At 37.3% G+C, this 24,103-nt stretch overlaps 3 protein-coding genes across 3 annotated transcripts in view; all 3 read left to right on the top strand.

The window, feature by feature from the left end:
* The first annotated feature begins 6,239 nt into the window (after positions 1–6,239).
* LOC145766068 (zinc finger BED domain-containing protein 5-like) lies at positions 6,240–6,809 on the top strand. Its single transcript, XM_082577725.1, has one exon. It carries the CDS (start codon positions 6,240–6,242, stop codon positions 6,807–6,809), a length of 570 nt encoding a protein of 189 aa, XP_082433851.1.
* A 14-nt stretch (positions 6,810–6,823) lies between these two features.
* On the top strand, positions 6,824–8,029 carry LOC145766067 (zinc finger BED domain-containing protein 5-like). Its single transcript, XM_082577724.1, has one exon. It carries the CDS (start codon positions 6,824–6,826, stop codon positions 8,027–8,029), a length of 1,206 nt encoding a protein of 401 aa, XP_082433850.1.
* Positions 8,030–9,766: 1,737 nt separating this feature from the next.
* The window catches only part of LOC145767267 (exportin-7-A-like), a 34,297-nt gene continuing 19,960 nt past the window's right edge, over positions 9,767–24,103 (top strand). The window contains exons 1-5 of the mRNA XM_082579059.1: positions 9,767–9,883; positions 22,125–22,271; positions 22,526–22,619; positions 23,010–23,176; positions 23,692–23,901. Coding sequence (XP_082435185.1) covers positions 9,857–9,883; positions 22,125–22,271; positions 22,526–22,619; positions 23,010–23,176; positions 23,692–23,901 — 645 coding nt within the window. The 5' untranslated portion in view covers positions 9,767–9,856. The remainder of the gene's footprint in view (positions 9,884–22,124; positions 22,272–22,525; positions 22,620–23,009; positions 23,177–23,691; positions 23,902–24,103) is intronic.

Here is a 24,103-nt window from a genome sequence, read left to right as displayed (position 1 = left end):
TTTATTTTCAACAATAATTCTAATCTGTTCAATCGCTTTTGTATTAAGTGTGTTGAATGATGCAAATTAGTCTTCTGTTATACTGTAGCCTACATTTCAAAATATTGTCGTTTACGTTCATTGGTTTTTGTCTCGTCTCCTTAATAAAGTAATTGTGTTACCAGGTGATGGCCAATCTGCCGCTTTGTGTGTCGCATTCTTGAATTCGTAGCCTACGTCCTGGACGTCGCTATAATAGCATCTGGACTGGAAGCCAAACGCTAGGCTTCATCTTGCACGGCAAACAGGATTCCAATATTGGCAGTTTTAACGCCAAATTTTGGAAATTTGACGTTTTTTAATACATTTTCAGATTAAAATATGGTACAGTCGCAAAACCTTAGGCTATGGTAGTAATCATGCTGTTGACAAAATCAGCCCAAAATGCAAGATTAGGCTATGAAAAGCATCATCACGATTTAATAGGGAAAAGTTGCCTTTTCAAGCCTGATGTTTTGTAAATAGGCTACCGAGCAAAACAAAGTTTTTAAAATTATTTACAATGCTAAAAAAAATTTAAAAAGCGCTAAAAATATTTCATATTGCCAAAGTTAAACTACCCTACCAAACGGATTAAAAAACGCTCAAATTTAAAAAATTTAGCGTTAAAACTGCCAATATTGGAATCCTGTTTGGCGTGCTAGATGAGGCCTGGCGTTTGGCTTGCAGTAGGCTACATATGCTATTATGGCGATGGATGCGCACGCCTACATTTAGACTAGTCAACACGGCGAATACTGCCATTCCAGTTAGCGGCCTAACCAAATCCATTTTTTTTAATGTTTGCAGATAAAAAAGCGGAATTTGCTACCAGTTCAGTTGGTTTTTATTTCTGACAATCAGAACAAAAAACAGTAGACCACATAGCCTAGTCATGCCAAACATAGCGTAGGTCTGGGAAAAGGTCCGAAAACTTCAAATCAAAATGAAGTAATAGTTTCCACATTTCTTTTACCTCCAGTAACATAGAATTATTATCGGTTTGTTGGCTAATTTGAGTTCTCTACTTGATTTTTCTTGACTCAGCTAGAAAAGAAATCTTTTGACAACTCACTGAACATCCCAGCCAGCAAAAGTGTTAAGCATTATATTGGAAAACTGCTTTGAAATTCAAAACGGAAAAGGATATAGAGACCTATTAGCCTCCAGTGGTGCCGAAGTAGGGGGGGATGGGGAGGATATATCCTCCCAATATTTTGGCAGAATCCCCCCCAATAATTTAGAAAAAATTATTTGTTATGAAATTGTACTTCGATTGAGTTGTTTGCAAGCATCTCGAATTGCTGTTGTTTTTCTTTTATTGATCAGTGATCACAGTTCTAAATTATCTTGGATTTGACGCTAGACAATGAAGGACCTTTATTGAAGGTATTAAGGACGAGTTGGAGGCTCGAGACTCGATTGGGTGGAGGCTCGATTGCAGCTACTGCAGACACTCAATTGCATTATAAAATACTTTACAATCAGTTCGTGGACAGAGTCTCTGGACTGACCAAACGGTTTGAAAGTAACCTGAATTCCGATTCGGCAAAGTATAAAGAATTTGCACGAATTTTCAAGACCGGCTTAGTTCCTGAAATGGTCAAAAATTATCCAGAGCTGAATAGACAATCGATGAGTTATCAAATTGATTCATTCAAAGAAGCAACAGGAGCAAAATCTTTGTACGATGCTAAAAGAGCTTAGCCTACCAGGCATTGTCCGAGTTGGAAAAACCTCTTTATTCTCAAATACTCCAGCTGATTAAGATCCTCTTAGTTTCACCGGTAAGCTCTGCTGCTTGTGAGAGGTCGTTTTCCAATCTTTGTAGATTGAAAACCTGGCTGAGAAATACTTTGGGACAGGAAAGGTTGAATGCTAGCATTATTTGCAACATTCACCAAAATATTCTTAATGACATCAGCATAAATGACATTGCTAATGAGTTTTCAATGCTCACTACCGTAAGACATAATATGTTCGGTTGCAACAAGTTCTTGTGATGTGTTTGAAAGTTACTCTTTTTGTCATAAATTTGTAGATGTTCTTCTGTAGCTTCGATTGTTTTCAGTATCCTGACTAGTGACTTCGTCCTATAGTGCGATAAGTGTAGTGATTCTAGTGAAGGAAAGGACAAGAGGAAAAGTATAACTTCTATTTTTTCTTAAAAAACTAAGTATTCATTGGAAGGTCATAGGTTCGAATCCCGCTGGAGGTACCAATTTTCTTTGTTTCTTAATCTTGCAGCAGTCATTCACAAGAGAAATGGTAGCACTTTTATCTCCATAATTTTTTATCTGTAGGCTATATTATGCTTTTAGCAGCTAATTTGCCAAGGTCCGGCGATTGTTTAATAAACTTAATAGGCTACCGGTAGCCTACCACTAAAATTGTGTATAAAAATCAGGGCCGTTGACAGGATTTCTCGGGCCCGGTACCAATTTATTTTCGTGCCCCCTTTATCGACAATGTTAGGCTATATAAAGGTTGTGTATTATTGTTTTATAAACTTTTATTGGTGTGCTGTTAAAATGAGGATGACACATGCCGTCCAAAGTAGAAAATTAAGAGGAATATCATTTATATAATAGATTTGTTATATCCACAAATTTCCCCAACAGCGCAATTAGGCTACGCATTAGGGATTTCTCCGTAAACCGCGAAATCCTTGCTCGGTAAACCGCACGATCTTTGTCGGTATGTTTAAAGTTGTTGGAGTTTTCGGCTGAAATTAATTCTTTGTAAAGTAGACGCAAGTAGCTAGAAGTGATTACAACCAAAAAATATATATATTCAGAATTAAAGAGTGGGTGAAGAAAAATATTTCGTGTTTTTGAAAAAAAAATCGTGGTTAAGGAAATCACTGTACCCGGAAGGGGGCCCAGTACTTTACCGGCAGCAGTGGCCAAGTGGTTGGCGAGTTGGGCTCGCAGTCGAGAGCCTGCATGTTCGACTCCAGCCACCGCACTTTCTGTTGTTTCTCTGGGCAAGAAACTTACGATCATTGCCTCTACCCAGTGATCGATTTCGAGTAGGCTAATGGGTAGTACCAAATTTAAGTCATAAGTAGAGTAGACAACCGGAAACAGACATTGCCGTCGGCTGCAGCGTGGGTCAGGTGTAGGCTACGTCGGAAGGCGTACACCGATGCATAGCGCTCAAGTCCGCTTTCCCGCAATGCAGGATAAAGATAAATCAACAAACAAACAAAACCATCTGACGGCTGAAGTGGCTGTTTTAACCTCTGATGGCAATTCTTTTAGATCTGATTATAGGCCTACTAAGATCTTGATAAAGTTTGAAGTTGCGGAGAATCATTTAAATCCGGGCTTCCTAAATATTCCGGGCCTGGGTCCAAAAGTAGCCTACCACCTATAGACCCCCCTGTCAACGCCCCTGATAAAAATATGCATCCCCCAATGTTCAAAATCGTCTAAAATTTGATAAAATGTTGATTTATCCCCCCCCCCCCCCCCAATCCTCAACTAACTTCGGCACCACTGTAGCCTACTACAGATCTTTAAAAGTTAGTGATAACATCTTTAAGTTATTTTGGCAGCCGATTGTAGCATCGAATAGACAGCGATAGACACGTGTTTCGCCCATGAGGCTGGGCTCATCAGTATCGCACCGTATTCTTGCCACTTGAGTAATCGACCGCCGCTTTACCAGTCAGTTTAACTCTTATCTTTGTGGAAAGAAAGAGCCAACAAAACCAGCAGGTGCCAGGGGTAGGTCAATGTGAAGAAAGGCGTTCTTCCAGGCTATCAGCACAAGGCTGATTACTCACTAGCACAGCGAGCTGCAGTGACGCTACGCTAACCAGAACGGTGTAGCTTCCACGCCAGCCATTGAGACCTCCAATTAAACGTTTAAGTTATTTTGGCAGCCGATTGTAGCATCGAATAGACAGCGATAGACACGTGTTTCGCCCATGAGGCTGGGCTCATCAGTATCGCACCGTATTCTTGCCACTTGAGTAATCGACCGCCGCTTTACCAGTCAGTTTAACTCTTATCTTTGTGGAAAGAAAGAGCCAACAAAACCAGCAGGTGCCAAGGGTAGGTCAATGTGAAGAAAGGCGTTCTTCCCGGCTATCAACACAAGGCTGATTACTCACTAGCACAGCGAGCTGCAGTGACGCTTCGCTAACCAGAACGGTGTAGCTTCCACGCCAGCCATTGAGACCTCCAATTAAACGTTTAAGTTATTTCAGTTTAAGTTCTTTCTTTCCACAAAGATAAGAGTTAAACTGACTGGTAAAGCGGCGGTCGATTACTCAAGTGGCAAGAATACGGTGCGATACTGATGAGCCCAGCCTCATGGGCGAAACACGTGTCTATCGCTGTCTATTCGATGCTACAATCGGCTGCCAAAATAACTTAAACGTTTAATTGGAGGTCTCAATGGCTGGCGTGGAAGCTACACCGTTCTGGTTAGCGAAGCGTCACTGCAGCTCGCTGTGCTAGTGAGTAATCAGCCTTGTGCTGATAGCCGGGAAGAACGCCTTTCTTCACAGTGATAATATCATTGACTGGTCGAGACAAATCACCGTTGTGCTGTTTTACTGGTGTCATTTTAAATTTGCGGTCGTTCTCATAAGCGCTAATTTTCGTTATGCGCTATAATTAACCACCTTATTTGCCGTGTAAATTAACGATGTAAAGCAAATTATACTTTTTGTGTTCAGTCAACATAGGTGGGCAAAGTAAAAATTAAGAAAATTTTCAAATGCAATGTAGCCTACTTGGTCATAAACAACCATGACCAATAAATTTAAACTACCCTACTCACAATCTTGAAGTTACGATGTGGTCGCGAACTGGTGAATTAAGACATAAGCCTAAGATTGCAGGCATCTAACTTACACAGTGGCGTATAGCTAGGGGGGCGGCGGACCGTCCTGGGCGGCACGTCTGGGGGCGGCACTTTCAGACTACGATTTTTGATTTTGATTATAATCTGATAAAAAAACGCATTTCATTTTCATATGCTTTTTCTTGAAGGGGCGGCAAAATCTGGATCCGCCCCGGGCGGCACATTCTCTAGCTACGCCACTTCATCTACACAATGTTACTTCATCACACAATAACGAAATGAAAAAAAAGTCCTTCGAAAAAGAAATTTTATCACTGGCAAGCTGTGCTATATCCAAACAAAATTGAAGGAGTTTTATGATAGGCCTACTGGGAAGTTAAGCCTATAACAGGGGTCACCAAACTACGGCCCGCGGGCCGGAACCGGCCCTCGAACAGATTTCATCCGGCCCGCCACGTGCTGCGGAAATAACAGCTGCACTACAACTGTTAAGGAAAAAAGTTACCAAACTTTTTGTAAAGGACTGACGTTGCTGTAGAGTTACACGGTAGCACCACCAGGCAACCTACATGGTGGTGTTCTGTTTTTATCATTAGGCCACCACAAATGGGGACAATCTAGGCCAAATTTAGAAAGATGTAATGTTTTTTCAATAGCATGATGCCCTGTAGTCAGGCCTGGATTAACCATTGTGCTAGGGTGTGCTAAAGCACAGGGGCCCCACAGACAGAGGGCCCCACTTTTCCTAAAAATGAAATAAGTAACACATTTGTCAATATATCTCCCCCTTCACGTGAAATAAAAATATGGTTTTTGTATTTTTTCTTTGGCAACACCGCAGCAAATAATTGCATCCATTATAACAGTGGTTCCCAAAGTATGGGTCGCGACCCAAACATGGGTCGTACAGGGTTGAAAAATGGGTCGCGCCAAGGTGATTCAAATCTATCAAAACGAGATTTTTCTTTTCATTTTTGAAGTTCTTTCACTTCTATCACAATTCAATTGTTGCATAATATGCATTCATCTCAATAAAACTGGATTATGACATCATTATGTCGTTTTCCGAGAGTTTTAATGGCAGCGCACTGTGCAGCTACAGTACAAGCCGTAACTAGCCAACTTACTGTTAAGACTTGGTGAAGGTTTGTTGATTACGGAAGTATTTTGGAGCTGAATAATTCAAATTGATAGTCGATAGAGCATCAGAGTTAATAGTAAGGCTTGCTAGTAGTATTTGGAGTAGTAGTTTAAAGTAAGGCTAAAGTAGTAGTACAGCAGTTTAAAAATCTTCATTTCTGAAGTACGCAAACTTCAAATTTATTTACAACAGTCCTACAGTAATTTACTGAAAAGTAGCACATTGCATTGCAGATTTTATTGCTAAAAATTAGCGTTTAAGGATGTGCAAGTATTCTTACAAGCCAGAATTTTTAAATTTGGGGTTCACTTCTATCAATGATCATGGTACTGCGAAGCCACAATGTGTGATGTGTTATGCAGTGTTATCGAACCAGTTTCTGAAGAAAAACAAATTGAAAAGACATTTAGAAACAAAGCACCCGCAACATGTAGAAAAGAATCGTGTTTATTTTCAGCACCGAGAAGTGGAACTGAAACGAAGCCGATTTTGTTCAACAACGAATCCAGCGCTGTTAGCCTCCAAGCAAGCCACGTTGGCATCGTACGTGGTCGCGCTACGCATAGCTAAAGAGATGAAACCGCACACGATTGGAGAAGAACTCGTTAAACCTGCAGCCATTGACATGGCCAGACTCATGTGCGGCAACGACGTGGCCTCGAAATTGCAGTCCGTCTCGCTATCGAATAACACAGTCAAAAGTCGTATCGCAGACCTTTCACTAAATATAAAAGACCAAGTGGTTGCCCGAATGAAGAAGGCGGAAAGTGGAGCTATCAACTCGATGAGTCAACTGACACTGGAAAGAACGCTCAGCTATTGGTTTACGTGAGGTACGAGGGTGACATGAATCTCGAAGAAGAATTTCTGTTTTGCAAAGCACTGAAAACAACGACAACTGGCGCAGACATATTTAACGTTGTGGACAACTTCCAACAAAAAGAAGGCATTAACTGGGAAAACTGTGTCAGCTTATGCACTGACGGCGCTCCTGCGATGCTTGGTGCTCGACAGGGGTTTACTGCAAGAGTCAAGCAAGTCAATCCCAATGTCCAAGTCGTCCACTGTCTTCTGCACCGTGAAAACCTTGCTGCGCAACATTTGTCTCCGGATCTTTCAGAAGTGATGCAGGAGGTTGTTGGTGTAGTCAACTTTATCAAATCCAGTGCTGTTAACTCTCGTCTGTTCGAGCAGATGTGTGTTGACCTCGAGTCTCAATTCCAACATCTCCTATTCTACTCGAATGTGAGATGGCTTTCTCGCGGCAAGCTCTTGCGCCGTGTAGTAGATCTACGAACGGAGCTGCAGATCTTTCTCAATGAAAAAAAGCATCGCCATGCTATTCGGTTTCAAGATAAGGAATGGATACTCAAAGTATGTTATTTAAACGACATCTTCACCGCAGTGAACGACCTTAACATGTCAATGCAAGGCAGAAATCAAAATATCATTACTCTTTCGGAGAAATTGTCTGCCTTCAAAGAAAAGCTTCAGCTGTGGAAGAAAAAGCTGGAGCGTGGACGAACGGCAGCGTTTCCATCCATGAACGAGTATCTGGAGGAATGGAATCAGATTGCAGTTAGCAGATTTGATGTCATCAAACCCATTTTATTGGCGCATTTGGAAAACCTTATCACGGAGTTTGATCGCTACATCCCAGATAGAAATCTGACATCTCAGGTGTGGGTCAGAAATCCGTTTCTGGCAAAGGTTGACAACTTATCAGAGAATGTTGCAGGACTGCAGGAAGAGCTTATCGACCTGCATCATGACCAGTTCCATCGACAGCTTTTATCCACAGCGTCGCTTGGAGAGTTCTGGACTTCGGTTAAGAAGGAAAAGCCAGTAATTGGTAACAAAGCAATGACTTTTCTGCTCCCGTTTGCAACCACGTATCTGTGCGAGCAAGGGTTTTCGGCACTGACTGTTATTAAAACCAAGGCTCGCAATCGTCTCGATCCTGGTGACGATATGCGCATTGCACTCACTAAATTAGAGCTGTGCATTGAAGATATTATGAAGGAGAAATTTCAGTTTCATCAATCACACTGAATCAATGATTAGTTTGTAATAAACCATTGTTTCATAAATTGTGTACTACAACTAGTTAACTTGTGTGTCTTGTCTACTTCATACATATCCAAAAGATAGTATGCATTGCATAATAATAATGCTAGTTTTTATATAGCGCTGTATCCATCGCAGAATGCGTTGCTCCTCAGCGCTTTACAAAGCAGACAGTGCCATACATTAAAAATAGATTTTTTTCGATGTTTGAGGCTTGGGTACATGGGTCGTGAGATGTTCATAAAACTCTGATTTGGGTCGCGCTAAAAAAACTTTGGGAACCACTGCATTATAACGTAAACATTGTTGACTTAATTTGCACATGCTTATTTAATCATCGATCACGTGCTATTTCAAAGTTATCTAACTTACCTAAGCAAGGCTCGGTTTCCTCTGCAAGCAAAACCAGCTTACTTCCATTACGCTCCACGTAAGCTGGTAAGGGCCCCCATAAAATGCATTAGCACAGGGGCCCCATTTGACCTTAATCCGGGCCTGCCTGTAGTGTATCACAGCAGGAGATGACTTTTCCAGCAACCTTTCGATGTTCATCACAGCTTTGCTATTCTACCGCTGACTTTGTTATTTACTGTGCTCAGTTCAAGTCAATGGATATTCTAAATAGTTGTATATCTTTTCGCAATTTGCATCCGGCCCGTAGCTGTTAATCTCGCAGCAATCCGGCCCTCAGAGAAAAAAGTTTGGTGACCCCTGGCCTATAGCTTATGGTAGGAGAAAAAAAAAATCCTAAAAAAGTCAAAGCTTATGCAATTATAGTTTCTTGAAATAATAAAGAAAATAAGCAGAAGTCTTAACTGTTTAATTTTTGACCTCATCTTTTCAAAACAATCTAGATTTGAGGCGCAAAGTAATGTAACGTTGTAAAGGCGAATCATCCTTGTTTCACACCACGCTTGTTCATGAAAAATCATAGTTTTGCATTGATGGTCAGAAAATTTATCTCATATTCTACTATATCAGTCTGATTAAATTATATCATGTTCTATATATCAAAGTTGCATAAGTTTTTGTTGCCACTCTTATAAAGAAATTTCTTTCCCTCACTCATATTCTTAATAGTTCTGGATGTTATTATTATTTTTTTAGTTATGGTCTGGTGACACCAGTTTGGGTCATGGTTGATTTGCTCAGTTTTCAATCCCTGTCATTTGGATTTGGATGGAATCTGGAACACTGGAACCGCATTGCAAACTGCAGCGGTGGCTGTCGACATTTCGCTTGTTAGGAATTATTGCATTACTGAGATGCCATTTATTAGGAGAAACCCTGACAACATTATAAGTTTGTTATACAAGATAATGATAAGTGACTGTCACTTAATATACGGTAATCTAAAATTAAGAAGGTTTTATTTAGGTATCCAAAATGCAACCTTTGCTAAAAGACAAATCCAACTTCTTATTGGTATGTTCAGTTAATAGCAAGTTGGTTGAAGAAATGTAATATTTTTTCAATAAGCCTAGCCAATATATTTTTGTTTGTAGTTGTTATATTGCCTGATTTGTCTTTTATATTTTTAAGTAAAAAGACAATACCTTAACTAACCAGCAGAGGTGCAAGTGATCTGGTCTAGCAACAAAGCATTTGCACATATGCATAGCTGTTAAAAGCATGTAAAAAATGATATTGTTATTTGTCTTATTAGCTTAAACTTGTATATCAATGGCTTATATTCACCTAATTACTGAATTATTGCAGAGATTTCAATCTATAAGGCATTGGGCATTCATTGTCATCATAACTAATTTTGAATCTTCTGTAACTGTTGCTAGACATACAACTTTTTTGTAAATGTTAAAGCCCCTAGAAATGGAACAGGTTGGTTTGCTACTTACAGTTCATTTTATTTAAATCAAGCTTTTAATATTCTGTTGAAAACAGTCAAGTTGTCACAAACTAAGATTTGTAGTTGGCTTTGTTGAATATGCACCACTGTTAATCTTAAGTTTTATTCTGGTGCTATTTTAACTTATTATTAAATTATATGTGGTACTAAGCTGAAAAAATGTTTTGCACAGTCCGCAAACTAAAAAAGCTGAGAATTTTGAAGGATTGAATTATATCATACGTACTAGTCCATGTGCGTATTTGCAACAATTTCTTTCAAGGACCTCTGTTAACTGTATTTGTTACCTTGGCTTAAACAGGTACTTTTTTACATACTCTTAAGGCAGTGGTTCTCAAAGTATGGGTCGCGACCCAAACATGGGTCGCACATGGTCAAAGAATGGGTTGCGCTATGTTGATTCAATTCTGCTAAACAAACTTTTTTCATTTTTTTTTTCAAGTATTTTCAATTCCATTATGACTGAATTAGGTGCAAGTATAGAATCCGCCACCCTGGTCAACATGACGTCACAAAACGGACGCAACTATTATTGGGAGGGTGAAAAAAGGGAAGGTAAAAAGCGGCGGAATAGAGGTGATAAGGCGGAATGGATATGGATTTTTTGACAATTTTACTGTGTTTTTACAATAAAAACATTAAACCAACATCGAGTGTTGAATATAACTACCTAGATGGACATAAACTTTACCAAATTGCATCGTTTGCAACTAAATGTGTTGTAGCTATCTAATTTCTGCTCGCATTTTAATTTATACAATAAAAGTACCAATCTAACGCAACTGCAAAGAGTAGCCTATGTCTTGCTTTATGCACGTGGAAAGTTTCAGGTTTATATCTTATCTACAAAACGGGCAATCGTCGTTCAAACGTAGCCGCTCGGCGACACTTTTTTCCAATGCATTGTAAAGGCGAATCGATCCTCATTCAGTACACGCCACCCCCTGTTTGCTGTGATCGGTAAATAGTGCTTCCACTAAACTTGCTGTAGTTTTTTCGTTTCTGCTCGGATTTTAACAATTTTGCCATCGTTGGAAAGCACGATCATACATCTACACGAATCAATTAAACAGTAGCACAAGATAAGTACTAGCTTTATCTTGTGATAACTTAAACTTCACCAATTTGTAGCGATTCTCAGCAATTTAATTTTTACAATAAAATCATTAATCCGTTGCAAATTGAAAGAGTATGTCTTGCTTTATGCACCTGAAAAGTTTCAGGTTTATATCTCATCTACCAAACGAGCAATCGTCGTTCAAACTTAACCGCCCAGCGAAGTTTTTTTCAATGCATTGCAAAGGCGAATCGATCCTTATTCAGTATACGCCACCCCCTGTTTGCTGTGATCGGTAAATAGTGCTTCCACTAAACTTGCTGTAGTTTTCTCGTTTCTGATCGGATTTTAACAATTTTGCCATCATTGGAAAGTACAATTATATATCTACCCGAATCAATTAAATGCAAGCACAAAGTAAGTACTAGATATATCTTGTGGCAATTTAAACTTCACCAATTTGTACCAATTCTCAGCAATTTAATTTTTACAATAAATCATTAATCCGTTACAAATTGAAAGAGTATGTCTTGCTTTATGCACCGGAAAAGTTTCAAGTTTATATCTCATCTACCAAACGAGCAATCGTCGTTCAAACTTAACCGCCCAGCGAAGCTTTTTTTGAATGCATTGTAAAGGCGAATCGATCCTTATTCAGTATACGCCACCCCCTGTTTGCTGTGATCGGTAAATAGTGTTTTCACTAAACTTGCTGTAGTTTTCTCGTTTCTGCTCGGATTTTAACAATTTTGCCATCGTTGGAAAGCACGATCATACATCTACACGAATCAATTGGCTACAAATCCATAACAAGTACTATCTTTATCTTGTGATAACTTAAACTTCACCAAATTGTACAGATTTCCAGCAATTTACATTACAGAATAAAATTATTAAACTTTTGCAAATTGAAAGAGTATGTCTTGCTTTATGCACATGAAAAGTTTCAAATTTATATCTGATCTACCAAATCAGCAATCGTCGTTCAAACTTAACCGCCTAGCGAAGCTTTTTTTCAATGCATTGTAAAGGCGAATCGATCCTTATTCAGTATAAGCCACCCCCTGTTTGCAGTGATCGGTAAATAGTGCTTCAACTTAACTTGCAGTAGTTTTCTCTCTCCGGTCGGATTTTAACAATTTTGCCATCGTTGGAAAGCACGATCATACATCTATACGAATCAATTAAACAGTAGCACAAAGTAAGTATTAGCTTTATCTTGTAATAACTTAAACTTTACCAACTTGTACCGATTCTCAGCAACCTAATTTTGCAATAAAATCATTAATCTTTTGCAAACTAAAAGAACATGTCTTGCTTTATGCACCTGGATAGTTTCAGATTTATATCTTATATATAAAATTGGCAATCGTCGTTCAAACGTAGCCGCTCGGCGACACTTTTTTCCAATGCATTGTAAAGGCGAATCGATCCTTATTCAGTATAAGCCACCCCCTGTTTGCTGTGATCGGTAAATAGTGCTTCTACTAAACTTGCTGTAGTTTTCTCGTTTCTGCTCGGATTTTAACAATTTTGCTATCGTTGGAAAGTACGATTATATATCTACCCGAATCAATAAAATGCAAGCACAAATTAAGTACTAGATTAATCTTGTAATAATTTAAACTTCACCAATTTTTACCAACTCTCAGCAATTTACTTTATACAATAAATCATTAATCTTTTACAAATTGAAAGAGTATGTCTTGCTTTATGCACCGGAAAAGTTTCAGATTGATATCTGATCTACCAAATCAGCAATCGTCGTTCAAACTTAACCGCCCAGCGAAGCTTTTTTCGAATGCATTGTAAAGGCGAATCGATCCTTATTTAGTATAAGCCACCCCCTGTTTTGCAGTGATCGGTAAATAGTGCTTCCACTGAAAGTGCTGTAGCTTTTTCATTCCTGCTCGGATTTTAACAATTTTGCCATCGTTGGAAAGCACAATCATACATCTACACGAATCAATTGGTCTCAAATCCAGAACAAGTAGTATCTTTATCTTGTAATAACTTAAACTTCACCAAATTGTACCAATTTTCAGCAATTTACATTACACATAAACATTATTAAACTTTTGCAAATGGAAAGAGTATGTCTTGCTTTATGCACATAAAAAGTTTCAGATTTATATCTTATCTACCAAACGAGCAATGGTTGTTCAAACTTAACCGCCCAGCGAAGCTTTTTTTGAATGCATTGTAAAGGCGAATCGATCCTTATTCAATATACGCCACCCCCTGTTTGCAGTGATCGGTAAATAGTGCTTCCACTAAACTTGCTGTAGTATTCTCGTTTCTGCTCGGATTTTAACAATTTTGCCATCGTTGGAAAGCACGATTAAATATCTACCCGAATCAATTAAATGCAAGCACAAAGTAAGTACTAACTTTATCTTGTGATAACTTAAACTTCACCAATTTGCACCGATTCTCAGCAATTTAATTTTTACAATAAAATCATTAATCCGTTGCAAATAGAAAGAGTATGTCTTGCTTTATGCACCTGAAAAGTTTTAGGTTTATATCTCATCTACCAAACGAGCAATCGTTGTTCAAACTTAACCGCCTAGCGAAGTTTTTTCAATGCATTGCAAAGGCGAATCGATCCTTATTCAGTATACGCCACCCCCTGTTTGCTGTGATCGGTAAATAGTGCTTTCACTAAACTTGCTGTAGTTTTCTCGTTTCTGCTCAGATTTTAACAATTTTGCCATCGTTGGAAAGCACGATCATACATCTACACGAATCAATTGGCTACAAATCCATAACAAGTACTAACTTTATCTTGTGATAACTTAAACTTCACCAAATTGTACAGATTCCCAGCAATTTACTTTACAGAATAAAATTATTAAACTTTTGCAAATTGAAAGAGTATGTCTTGCTTTATGCACATGAAAAGTTTCAAATTTATATCTGATCTACCAAATCAGCAATCGTCGTTCAAACTTAACCGCCCAGCAAAGCTTTTTTCCAATGCATTGTAAAGGCAAATCGATCCTTATTCAGTATACGCCACCCCCTGTTTGCAGTGATCGGTAAATAGTGCTTCCACTGAAAGTGCTGTAGCTTTCTTATTCCTGCTCGGATTTTAACAATTTTGCCATCGTTGGAAAGGAAGATCATACATCTACACGAATCAATTGGCTACAAATCCAAAACAAGTAGCCTACCATCTTTTTCTTGTGATAACTTAAACTTCACCAATTTGTACCGATTCTCAGCAATTTATTATTGCAATAAAATCATTAAACCTTAGCAAATTGAAAGTGTAAGTCTTGCTTTATGCAACTGAAAAGTTCAGGTTCATGTCTTATCTATAAAGCGAGCAATCGTTGTTGGTATTTGGACAACACTGATACATCTCACATCTAGGAAAAGAGCAAGATGCTAGCCGTTTTTGTCATTTTGAAGTTTAAGTTATTACAAGATTAATCTAGTACTTACTTTGTGCTTGCATTTAATTGATTCAAGTAGATATATAATCGTACTTTCCAACGATGGCAAAATTGTTGAAGTCCGAGCAGAAACGAGAACACTACAGCAAGTTTAGTTGAAGCACTATTTACCGATTACAGCAAACAAGGGGTGGCTTATACTGAATAAGGATCGATTCGCCTTTACATTGCATTGAAAAAAGTGTCGCTGAGCGGCTACGTTTGAACGACGATTGCCAGTTTTGTAGATAATATATAAACTTGAAACTTTTCATGTGCATAAAGCAAGACATACTCTTTCAATTTGCAACGGATTAATACTTTTATTGTATAAAGTAAATTGCTGAGAATCGGTACAAGTTGGTGAAGTTTGAAATACCACAAAAAAAAGATGGTACTTTTTTTGGATTTGTAGCCAATTGATTCGTGTGGATGTATGATCGTGCTTTCCAACGATGGCAAAATTGTTAAAATCCGAGCAGAAACGAGAAAACTACAGCAAGTTTAGTGGAAGCACTATTTACCGATCACTGCAAACAGGGGGTGGCGTATACTGAATAAGGATCGATTCGCCTTTACAATGCATTGAAAAAAAGCTTCGCTGGGCGGTTAAGTTTGAACGACGATTGCTCGTTTGGTGAATGAGATATAAACTTGAAACTTTTCCGGTGCATAAAACAAGACATACTCTTTCAATTTGTAACGGATTAATGATTTTATTGTAAAAATTAAATTGCTGAGAATCGGTACAAATTGGTGAAGTTTAAATTGTCACAAGATAAATAAAGTACTTACTTTGTGCTTGCATTTAATTGATTCGGGTAGATATATAATTGTATTTTCCAATGATGGCAAAATTGTTAAAATCCGAGCAGAAACGAGAAAACTACAGCAAGTTTAGTGGAAGCACTATTTACCGATCACAGCAAACAGGGGGTGGCGTATACTGAATAAGGATCGATTCGCCTTTGCAATGCATTGAAAAAAACTTCGCTAGGCGGTTAAGTTTGAACGACGATTGCTCGTTTGGTAGATGAGATATAAACCTGAAACTTTTCAGGTGCATAAAGCAAGACATATTCTTTCTATTTTCAAAGGATTAATGATTTTATTGTAAAAATTAAATTGCTGAGAATCGGTGCAAATTGGTGAAGTTTAAGTTATCACAAGATAAAGTTAGTACTTACTTTGTGCTTGCATTTAATTGATTCGGGTAGATATTTAATCGTGCTTTCCAACGATGGCAAAATTGTTAAAATCCGAGCAGAAACGAGAAAACTACAGCAAGTTTAGTGGAAGCACTATTTAACGATCACAGCAAACAGGGGGTGGCGTATACTGAATAAGGATCGATTCGCCTTTACAATGCATTGAAAAAAACTTCGCTAGGCGGTTAAGTTTGAATGACGATTGCTCGTTTGGTAGATGAGATATAAACCTGAAACTTTTCAGGTGCATAAAGCAAGACATACTCTTTCCATTTGCAAAACATTAATGATTTTATTGTAAAAATTAAATTGCTGAGAATCGGTGCAAATTGGTGAAGTTTAAGTTATCATAAGATAAAGTTAGTACTTACTTTGTGCTTGCATTTAAATGATTCGGGTAGATATTTAATCGTGCTTTCCAACGATGGTAAAATTGTTAAAATCCGAGCCGAAACGAGAAAACGACAGCAAGTTTAGTGGAAGCACTATTTACCGATCACTGCAAACAGGGGGTGGCGTATACTGAATAAGGATCGATTCGCCTTTGCAGTGCATTGAAATAAACTTCGCTAGGCGGTTAAGTTTGAACGACGATTGCTCGTTTGGTAGATGAGATATAAACCTGAAACTTTTCAGGTGCATAAAGCAAGACATACTCTTTCTATTTGCAAAACATTAATGATTTTATTGTAAAAATTAAATTGCTGAGAATCGGTGCAAGTTGGTGAAGTTTAAGTTATCACAAGATAAAGTTAGTACTTACTTTGTGCTTGTATTTAATTGATTCGGGTAGATATTTAATCGTGCTTTCCAACGATGGCAAAATTGTTAAAATCCGAGCAGAAACGAGAAAACTACAGCAAGTTTAGTGGAAGCACTATTTACCGATCACAGCAAACAGGGGGTGGCGTATACTGAATAAGGATCGATTCGCCTTTGCAATGCATTGAAAAAAACTTCGCTGGGCGGTTAAGTTTGAACGACGATTGCTCGTTTGGTAGATGAGATATAAACCTGAAACTTTTCAGGTGCATAAAGCAAGACATACTCTTTCAATTTGCAAAGGATTAATGATTTTATTGTAAAAATTAAATTGCTGAGAATCGCTACAAATTGGTGAAGTTTAAGTTATTACAAGATAAAGTTAGTACTTACTTTTGGCTTGTGTTTAATTGATTCGTGTAGATGTATGATCGTGCTTTCCAACGATGGCAAAATTGTTAAAATCCGAGCAGAAACGAGAAAGCTACAGCACTTTCAGTGGAAGGACTATTTACCGATCACTGCAAACAGGGGGTGGCGGATACTGAATGAGGATCGATTCGCCTTTACAATGCATTGGAAAAAAGCTTCGCTGGGCGGTTAAGTTTGAACGACGATTGCTCGTTTGGTAGATGGGATATAAACCTGAAACTTTTCAGGTGAATAAAGCAAGACATACTCTTTCAGTTTGCAAAGATTTAATGTATTTATTGCAAAAATTAGGTTGCTGAGAATCGTTACAATTTGGTGAAGTTTAAGTTATCACAAGGTAAAGCTAGTACTTATTTTGTGCTACTGTTTAATTGATTCGTGTAGATGTATGATCGTGCTTTCCAACGATGGCAAAATTTTTAAAATCCGAGCAGAAACAAAAAAACTACAGCAAGTTTAGTAGAAGCACTATTTACCGATCACAGCAAACAGGGGGTGGCGTGTACTGAATGAGGATCGATTCGCCTTTACAATGCATTGGAAAAAAGTGTCGCCGAGCGGCTACGTTTGAACGACGATTGCCCGTTTTGTAGATAAGATATAAACCTGAAACTTTCCACGTGCATAAAGCAAGACATAGGCTACTCTTTGCAGTTGCGTTAGATTGGTACTTTTATTGTATAAATTAAAATGCGAGCAGAAATTAGATAGCTACAACACATTTAGTTGCAAACGATGCAATTTGGTAAAGTTTATGTCCATCTAGGTAGTTATATTCAACACTCGATGTTGGTTTAATGTTTTTATTGTAAAAACACAGTAAAATTGTCAAAAAATCCATATCCATTCCGCCTTATCACCTCCATTCCGCCGCTTTTTACCTTCCCTTTTTTCACCCTCCCAATAATAGTTGCGTCCGTTTTGTGACGTCATGTTGACCAGGGTGGCGGATTCTATACTTGCACCACTGAATTATTGCATCATAAGCATTTTATAATAATAATAAATATTTGATGTAAGCACCGAGGTGCTTTTTCATCATTCTGATATACATAACGCATTTGCTGTTAATTAGGTTAACAGCTAATTTCATAACTAATAATTCTAACCATCAATAACATCTGATAACATATATAAACTTTTAGAAGACATATTAGTGGGAACAGAAAATGAAAAAAATACGATCATATGTACATGAAAAATACATACACAATAGTACTGTCACTTAATACATAACATCATAAGATGATTTCAAGGTAAATTTCAATGGATCACTGCTCCAGTGCTTGTCAAGCCTTGCCTTGAATGCATTCAAGCTAAGTGCATTTATGACTGTTGGTGGTAAATTATTCCAAGCATTTACTACACGTACTGTGAAAAAGTTGCTTCTCAGCCTTGACATAGTTTGTGGCTTATATAATTTTAAGTTATGGCCTCTTGTATCATAGGTATTTGGATTCGTTTGAAACAATACAGTATAATTTACATCATAAAAACCATTTAAATATTTATACACTTGAATAATATCATGGCGAAGATGTCGGAATGCTAGAGTAGGCAAGTTTAATTTTTCTAATCTTTCAGAATATGACAAAGGCCTTAATCCAGGAACCAACTTGGTTGCACGCCTTTGAACATTTTCTACTACAGTTACAGAGTACTTATATGTTGGAAACCAGATTAAATTATTGTATATATTCCAAAATTGGATGAATTAATGCATTAAAAAGAGTGACAAATACTGTGGTATCAAAATGAGATATAGAACGTCGAATCAGTCCTACCATACTGTTAGCTCTAGAAACCATTTTTTCTATGTGTTTTCTGAATGATAAGTCCTGATCAATAACTACACCAAGGTCTTTATAGTCACTTACAAATGTCATTTTATGTGGCTTCATCTCAGTAATCTAGAGCATTGCATCTAAATGGTTTTCTGGCAGCAAGCATAAGTGGAAGGCAGACAGTGCAACGACGATAATAGCCAGGTTAATTCTTTTACATTTACAAACAGAGGTAATTCAATGTAGGCCTACCGGCGGTGACTGTAATATTTTGCAAGAATTTTGATTTAATCACAAGGTAGACTTTCCACAGCTTTACAAGGAGTAGATGTTAAAAGTATGTTACTAAAAACGACATCTTCACCGCAGTGAACGATCTTAACACATCATTGCAAGGCAGAAATCAAAGTGTTATTACTCTCTCTGAGAAGCTGTCTGCCTTTAAAGAAAAGCTGCAACTCTGGAAGTTAGAAACTGGAGCGTGGACAAATGGACGAACAGCAGCATTTCCATGCATGAACGAGTATCGGAAGGAATGGAGTTAAATTGCAATTAGCAATTTGATGTTATGAAACCCATCTTAATGGAGCATTTAGAAAACCTTATCACGGAGTTCGATCGCTACCGGTACATCCCGGTTATAAATCTGGTATCTCAGGTGTGGATCAGAAATCCGTTTAGGCAAAGGTTGACCACTTATAAGAGGATATTGCAGGACTACAGGAAGAGCTTATCGAACTGCATCACTATCAGTTCCATCGACAGCTTTTTTCCACAGAGTCACTTGGAGAATTATGGACTTCAGATAAAAAGGAAAAGTCGATAATTGATGATGAAGCAATGACTTTTCTGCTTCGCGACCACGTATCTGTGGGAGCAAGGATTTTCGTCACTGACGGTTACTAAAACCAAGGCTCGCAATCGCCTCGATCCCTGTGACGACCTGCGCATTGCGCTCACTAAAATGGAGCCGTGCATTGAAGATATTGTGAAGGAAAAACTTCAGTTTGTAATTAGAGATGTACCGATATATCGGTATCGGTGATATCAGCCATTTATTTAGTATCGGTATAGGCAAAATTTGGCCGATACTGTGGCCGATACCAAACATGTAAAAAAAGGCGTTTGCTGCGGATTTTCTGCAGAAGCAAAGATATAGATTTTTTAAAGTAGTAACGAACGTCACATTGCTGTAGAAAAATAACAACTTGTTCAAATTTTGATACCTCACGCTCCCATGACTTCATGCGTACACTTTTTGGCATTGTTTGCTTACAGTGATTCTTTCACTCAAACAAAACGTTTTGTTTCAGCAGTTTTGCGTTGTTCGATTCTTAAGTTGTGAAGGAGACTCAATTTCTCCAATTTTATCATTTGTGTTCCTTTTTACTCTCAGCAGAGGATAAAACCAGGCCAAGACTACCCAGGTAGCAAAAATGTATAATTTTGCATCCGTTCTATCAGTTTGCGATTTAATTTCCACCTTTTGTTGTAATAAACTCACCAAGCTTTAACAATGTCATGGCAGAATAAGTAGGCTCAAAATGAAAGCAATGGGACTACGAAGCCTCACTAAACTAATCAATAAATGGTCTTGTTGCACCTAAGATGACAACCTCATTGTGAAGAAAGGAGCGTTCTTCCCGGCTATCAGCACAAGGCTGAGCACTCACTAGTACAGCGAGCTGTTGCAATTCGCTAACCATAACGGTGTCGCTTCCACGCTAACCATTTAGACCATCCTATCAACTCTATGTTTCTCGGCAGCCGTTTTGTAGCAAGAATTGACATCGACAAGAATTGAAATGGCTAGCGTGGAAGCTACAGCGTTGTGGTTAGCGAGTCGCAACTGCTCGCTGTACTAGTGAGTGCTCAACCTTGTGCTGATAGCCGGGAAGAACGCTCCTTTCTTCACAATGAGGTTGTCGTCTTATGCGCAACACGACCATTTTGATTAGTTTAGTTAGGATTCGTAGTCCCATTGCTTTCATTTTGAGCCTATTTATTCTGCCATGACATTGTTTAAGCTTGGTGAGTTTATTACAACAAAAGGTGGAAATTAAATCACAAACTGATAGAACCAGCTTACTAAAAACAACCAAGTTACATGGGTTTTTTAAACGTTTAGCAACGTAAAAACGATGCAAAATTATGCATTTTTGCTACCTGGGTAGTCTTGGCCTGGCAAAAGATTTTCAACCAAACGACAAGCGCCCTTAGGTTGCACATTACTTGTCGAATAGTTTTTGTACGACTACACAAATCACTTGGTTTACATTTTACATCTTATCAATTATGATAGCCTATTTGGAGAGTTTGCGCAAACACTGTATTAATTTTTCAGAAACCTCAATTATGATGTAATGTTTCTTTCATTACTAAAACCTACTATTATGACATAACAATGCGGTTGAGATTGGATTCTTGAATCTTTAATAAATTATGCCAATTCAAAGCTTTTTTTAATAGTTTTATGCAAATAAGGTAGAACTTAGCATTTGATATAATTCCTTGCAAATACCAAAATTGCTTCTTTTTGTAACACCAAAGTATCGGCCAAAATATCGGTATCGGTCAAAACATTGGTATTGGTACATCTCTATTTGTAATAGATCATTGGTTTATAGTAAATTACTGCATATTACAAGTGGTTGTCTGTGTTTTTTCTATTTCATGCGTAGGCTATCACTGAAAAATATAGAAAAAATAAATTACAGAAAAAATAAAGTTCTTGATGTTTGAGGCTTGGGTAATGAGGTGTTCATAAAACTCAGATTTGGGTTGCATTCAAAAAAGTTTGAGAACCACTGTCTTAAGGGGTGCAACCTAATTCGTACTCTGAACAATTCGTACCCTGAAAAGATTGAGAGAAAAAATAGCACAAAGCCGAAGTCGCTAATCGGAGTTCTCGCAAAAATTTTAAAGTTAGGGTTAAGTGGAAACTCCAATCTGTGTGCTATTTTGGCTTTTTTAATTTTTTTCTCGATTTTTTCAGGGTACAAATTAGGTTGCATCTCTCTTAAGCATGTTATGAATTGGTGGTATTGTTGTGTGTATTAAAATTACAATAGCGCATTTTGTGATTACTGTTTTAATACCAAAATGCGTTCAAACACTACTGTACTGGATAATTCCTCCATTTGCCTAACAAAACAATCCGTAAAAAGACTAACGATAAATAATGCAATTACCAAACAATACACAGACCCTGATAAAAGCACTTCTTGATGACATATTTATTTTTATGCAGCTTGAGTCAGAATGCAATTTTTTTTATAAAAAAAACAGTTTTTGTAAAATATTTACAAATAAAATACAAAATATTTACTAATTTGTGAAGTGGGCACAATTACGTTGGTGGTTGCAAATACGCACATGGACCCTAATTAAGTTTTAATATTCTATAACTAGGAAAGCACAGATATTTTAATAATTTATTGTCATTTGAAGGCTTTCGTTATGTGTGTTGTTATGTGGCTATGTTGTTTTTGTGTATATATAAACTTAGAAATCACGCATTTTTTTAATAGGAAATATTGGAATTAGAGCAGATATGTGCAGCAATGTATCAAACTGGTGACACAAACATGAGACAACAGGCACAGAAAGTCCTTGTTGATCTCGTCAATGATGTTAACGTGTTGCAAAAGTGTCAACTTTTGCTCCAGAGAGGAGTGGTAAGAATGAATAGATTGGTATTTTGATTAAAACTCACTAATTTTTTTTTTGTCTTAAATTAAAATTTTATAACAATTAAATCAAATAGACATTTGGATACATGGATAAAAAGCGAATGTGCGTCACTTGCAAATGTAAATCTCACGTAAACACTTAAACAGTGAATGTGCGTGCATTGAAAATATTTCCATTGTAGAATTATACTTTCCCAGTTTAAAATGTGCTATTGATCTCGTTTGTATTATTTTTGCAGTCCCCATATTCTTTGCTCATTGCAGCTTCTACCTTAACAAAAAGAGTAACAAAGCCAGCAACACCGTTATCAATGCAAGAACGACTCGATATAAGTAAGGGCTAGAATATTTCATGGTGGCAAATGTACCTAGGTATTATTATACAGGGTGCATACTTTTATGTTCTAATTTTAATATTGAAAAATAACACTATTTTCATTCTACAAAGTAACGTAATTATTTTTATTTCTATTATTCATCATACATAAACTATATTAGTACAAACCATTCATACCAACAATAAATTATATGATTTATATACCTTTTTTCATTACCATTAAATTTTGAAGTAATATTGTGGTTTTTGTCCCAATAAATTGTGAATGGTTGATTCCAGTTCCAAGTTACTTAGCGGTTTGTATGATGATATTCAAAACTAATGCTTTGGTTTATTACTTTAAATTATTTATATATATGATAATTGTTGTTCGATGTTCAAAACAGAAAACTATGTTCTCAATTTCTTGTACACTGGAGCAAAGCAACCACCTTTTGTCGAAGAAGAGATTTCACTTTTGTATGCTCGAATAACTAAACTATCTTGGTTTGACTCTGTCAAGGAGGATTACTTTTTTCGAAATGTCATTCAAGATATTTCTAAATTTCTGCAGGTAAAAACAGTCTGAAAAAGGCTTACTTGTATGATTCGAAGAACATAAATATATCCTATGCTTTTTTGTGATAAATAAATCATTGTTTTCATCTTTACAGCTTCAATTCTGTTTTAGATATAATTTAGTAGACATATGTTTGGCTGGTTTGAGTGCACAGGCTTTATTTTACTGGTTTTAACTTACAAAATGAAGACATGTTTCCAACACTTGGCATATGCTTGTGAGAATTTGAAGACTGAAAAAGCTTGTTTTGTAACCAAGATTGATGAAGTGAAGTTTTTATTTGAAGTTAAAATATTCTTGTTTGTGAATGTTCCATAATTTACTAGGTGCCTCTGAACTGGACCTATCCTTGAAATGTGTTGCTCAAACGCATACCTGGAAAGTGGAAAGTCAAACCAGCGCCGCTTGATCTTGATATTTCTTTGTTTACAAAATCAAGAGCTTGACCAACTGAGCTTTCAAGGTGGTTTAATTTGTATTTCTCTCAATAAGTCTAAACTTTTATGCAGGGAAGCACTGAGAACTGCATAATTGGAGTTCAACTCTTAAATCATCTAGTTGCTGATATGAATCGTTTGGATAATGTTCGACCTTTGACACGTCATCGTAAAATTGCTGCGTCATTTCGTGATCAGACATTATTTGAAATTTTCCAACTTGCCTGCCAAATGCTGTCACAAGCACTGGCCACCGGTGGACAAGTTCAAGGCAATGAACAGGTGAAGAATGAGTAACATATCAGAGTGAAAGTGGGAGAATCTATGTGGTACAGTCTGTTACGTCTTTCTACACTCTATTTAAACCAAAAATTCAACTATTTTTCATTGATGAAAAATTGTCTACTTACGTACAAAAGAATTTGTTTGAATTCTGTGTACCAGGGAAGATAACATGAGTTGAAACTGTCAATGGTGTCTTGGT

This window comes from Aplidium turbinatum, chromosome 3 (genome assembly GCF_918807975.1).
Source record: "Aplidium turbinatum chromosome 3, kaAplTurb1.1, whole genome shotgun sequence".
NCBI lineage: Eukaryota > Metazoa > Chordata > Ascidiacea > Aplousobranchia > Polyclinidae > Aplidium > Aplidium turbinatum.
Note: the sequence above shows the minus strand (reverse complement) of the source record. Positions and strands in the feature narration are given on the sequence as shown.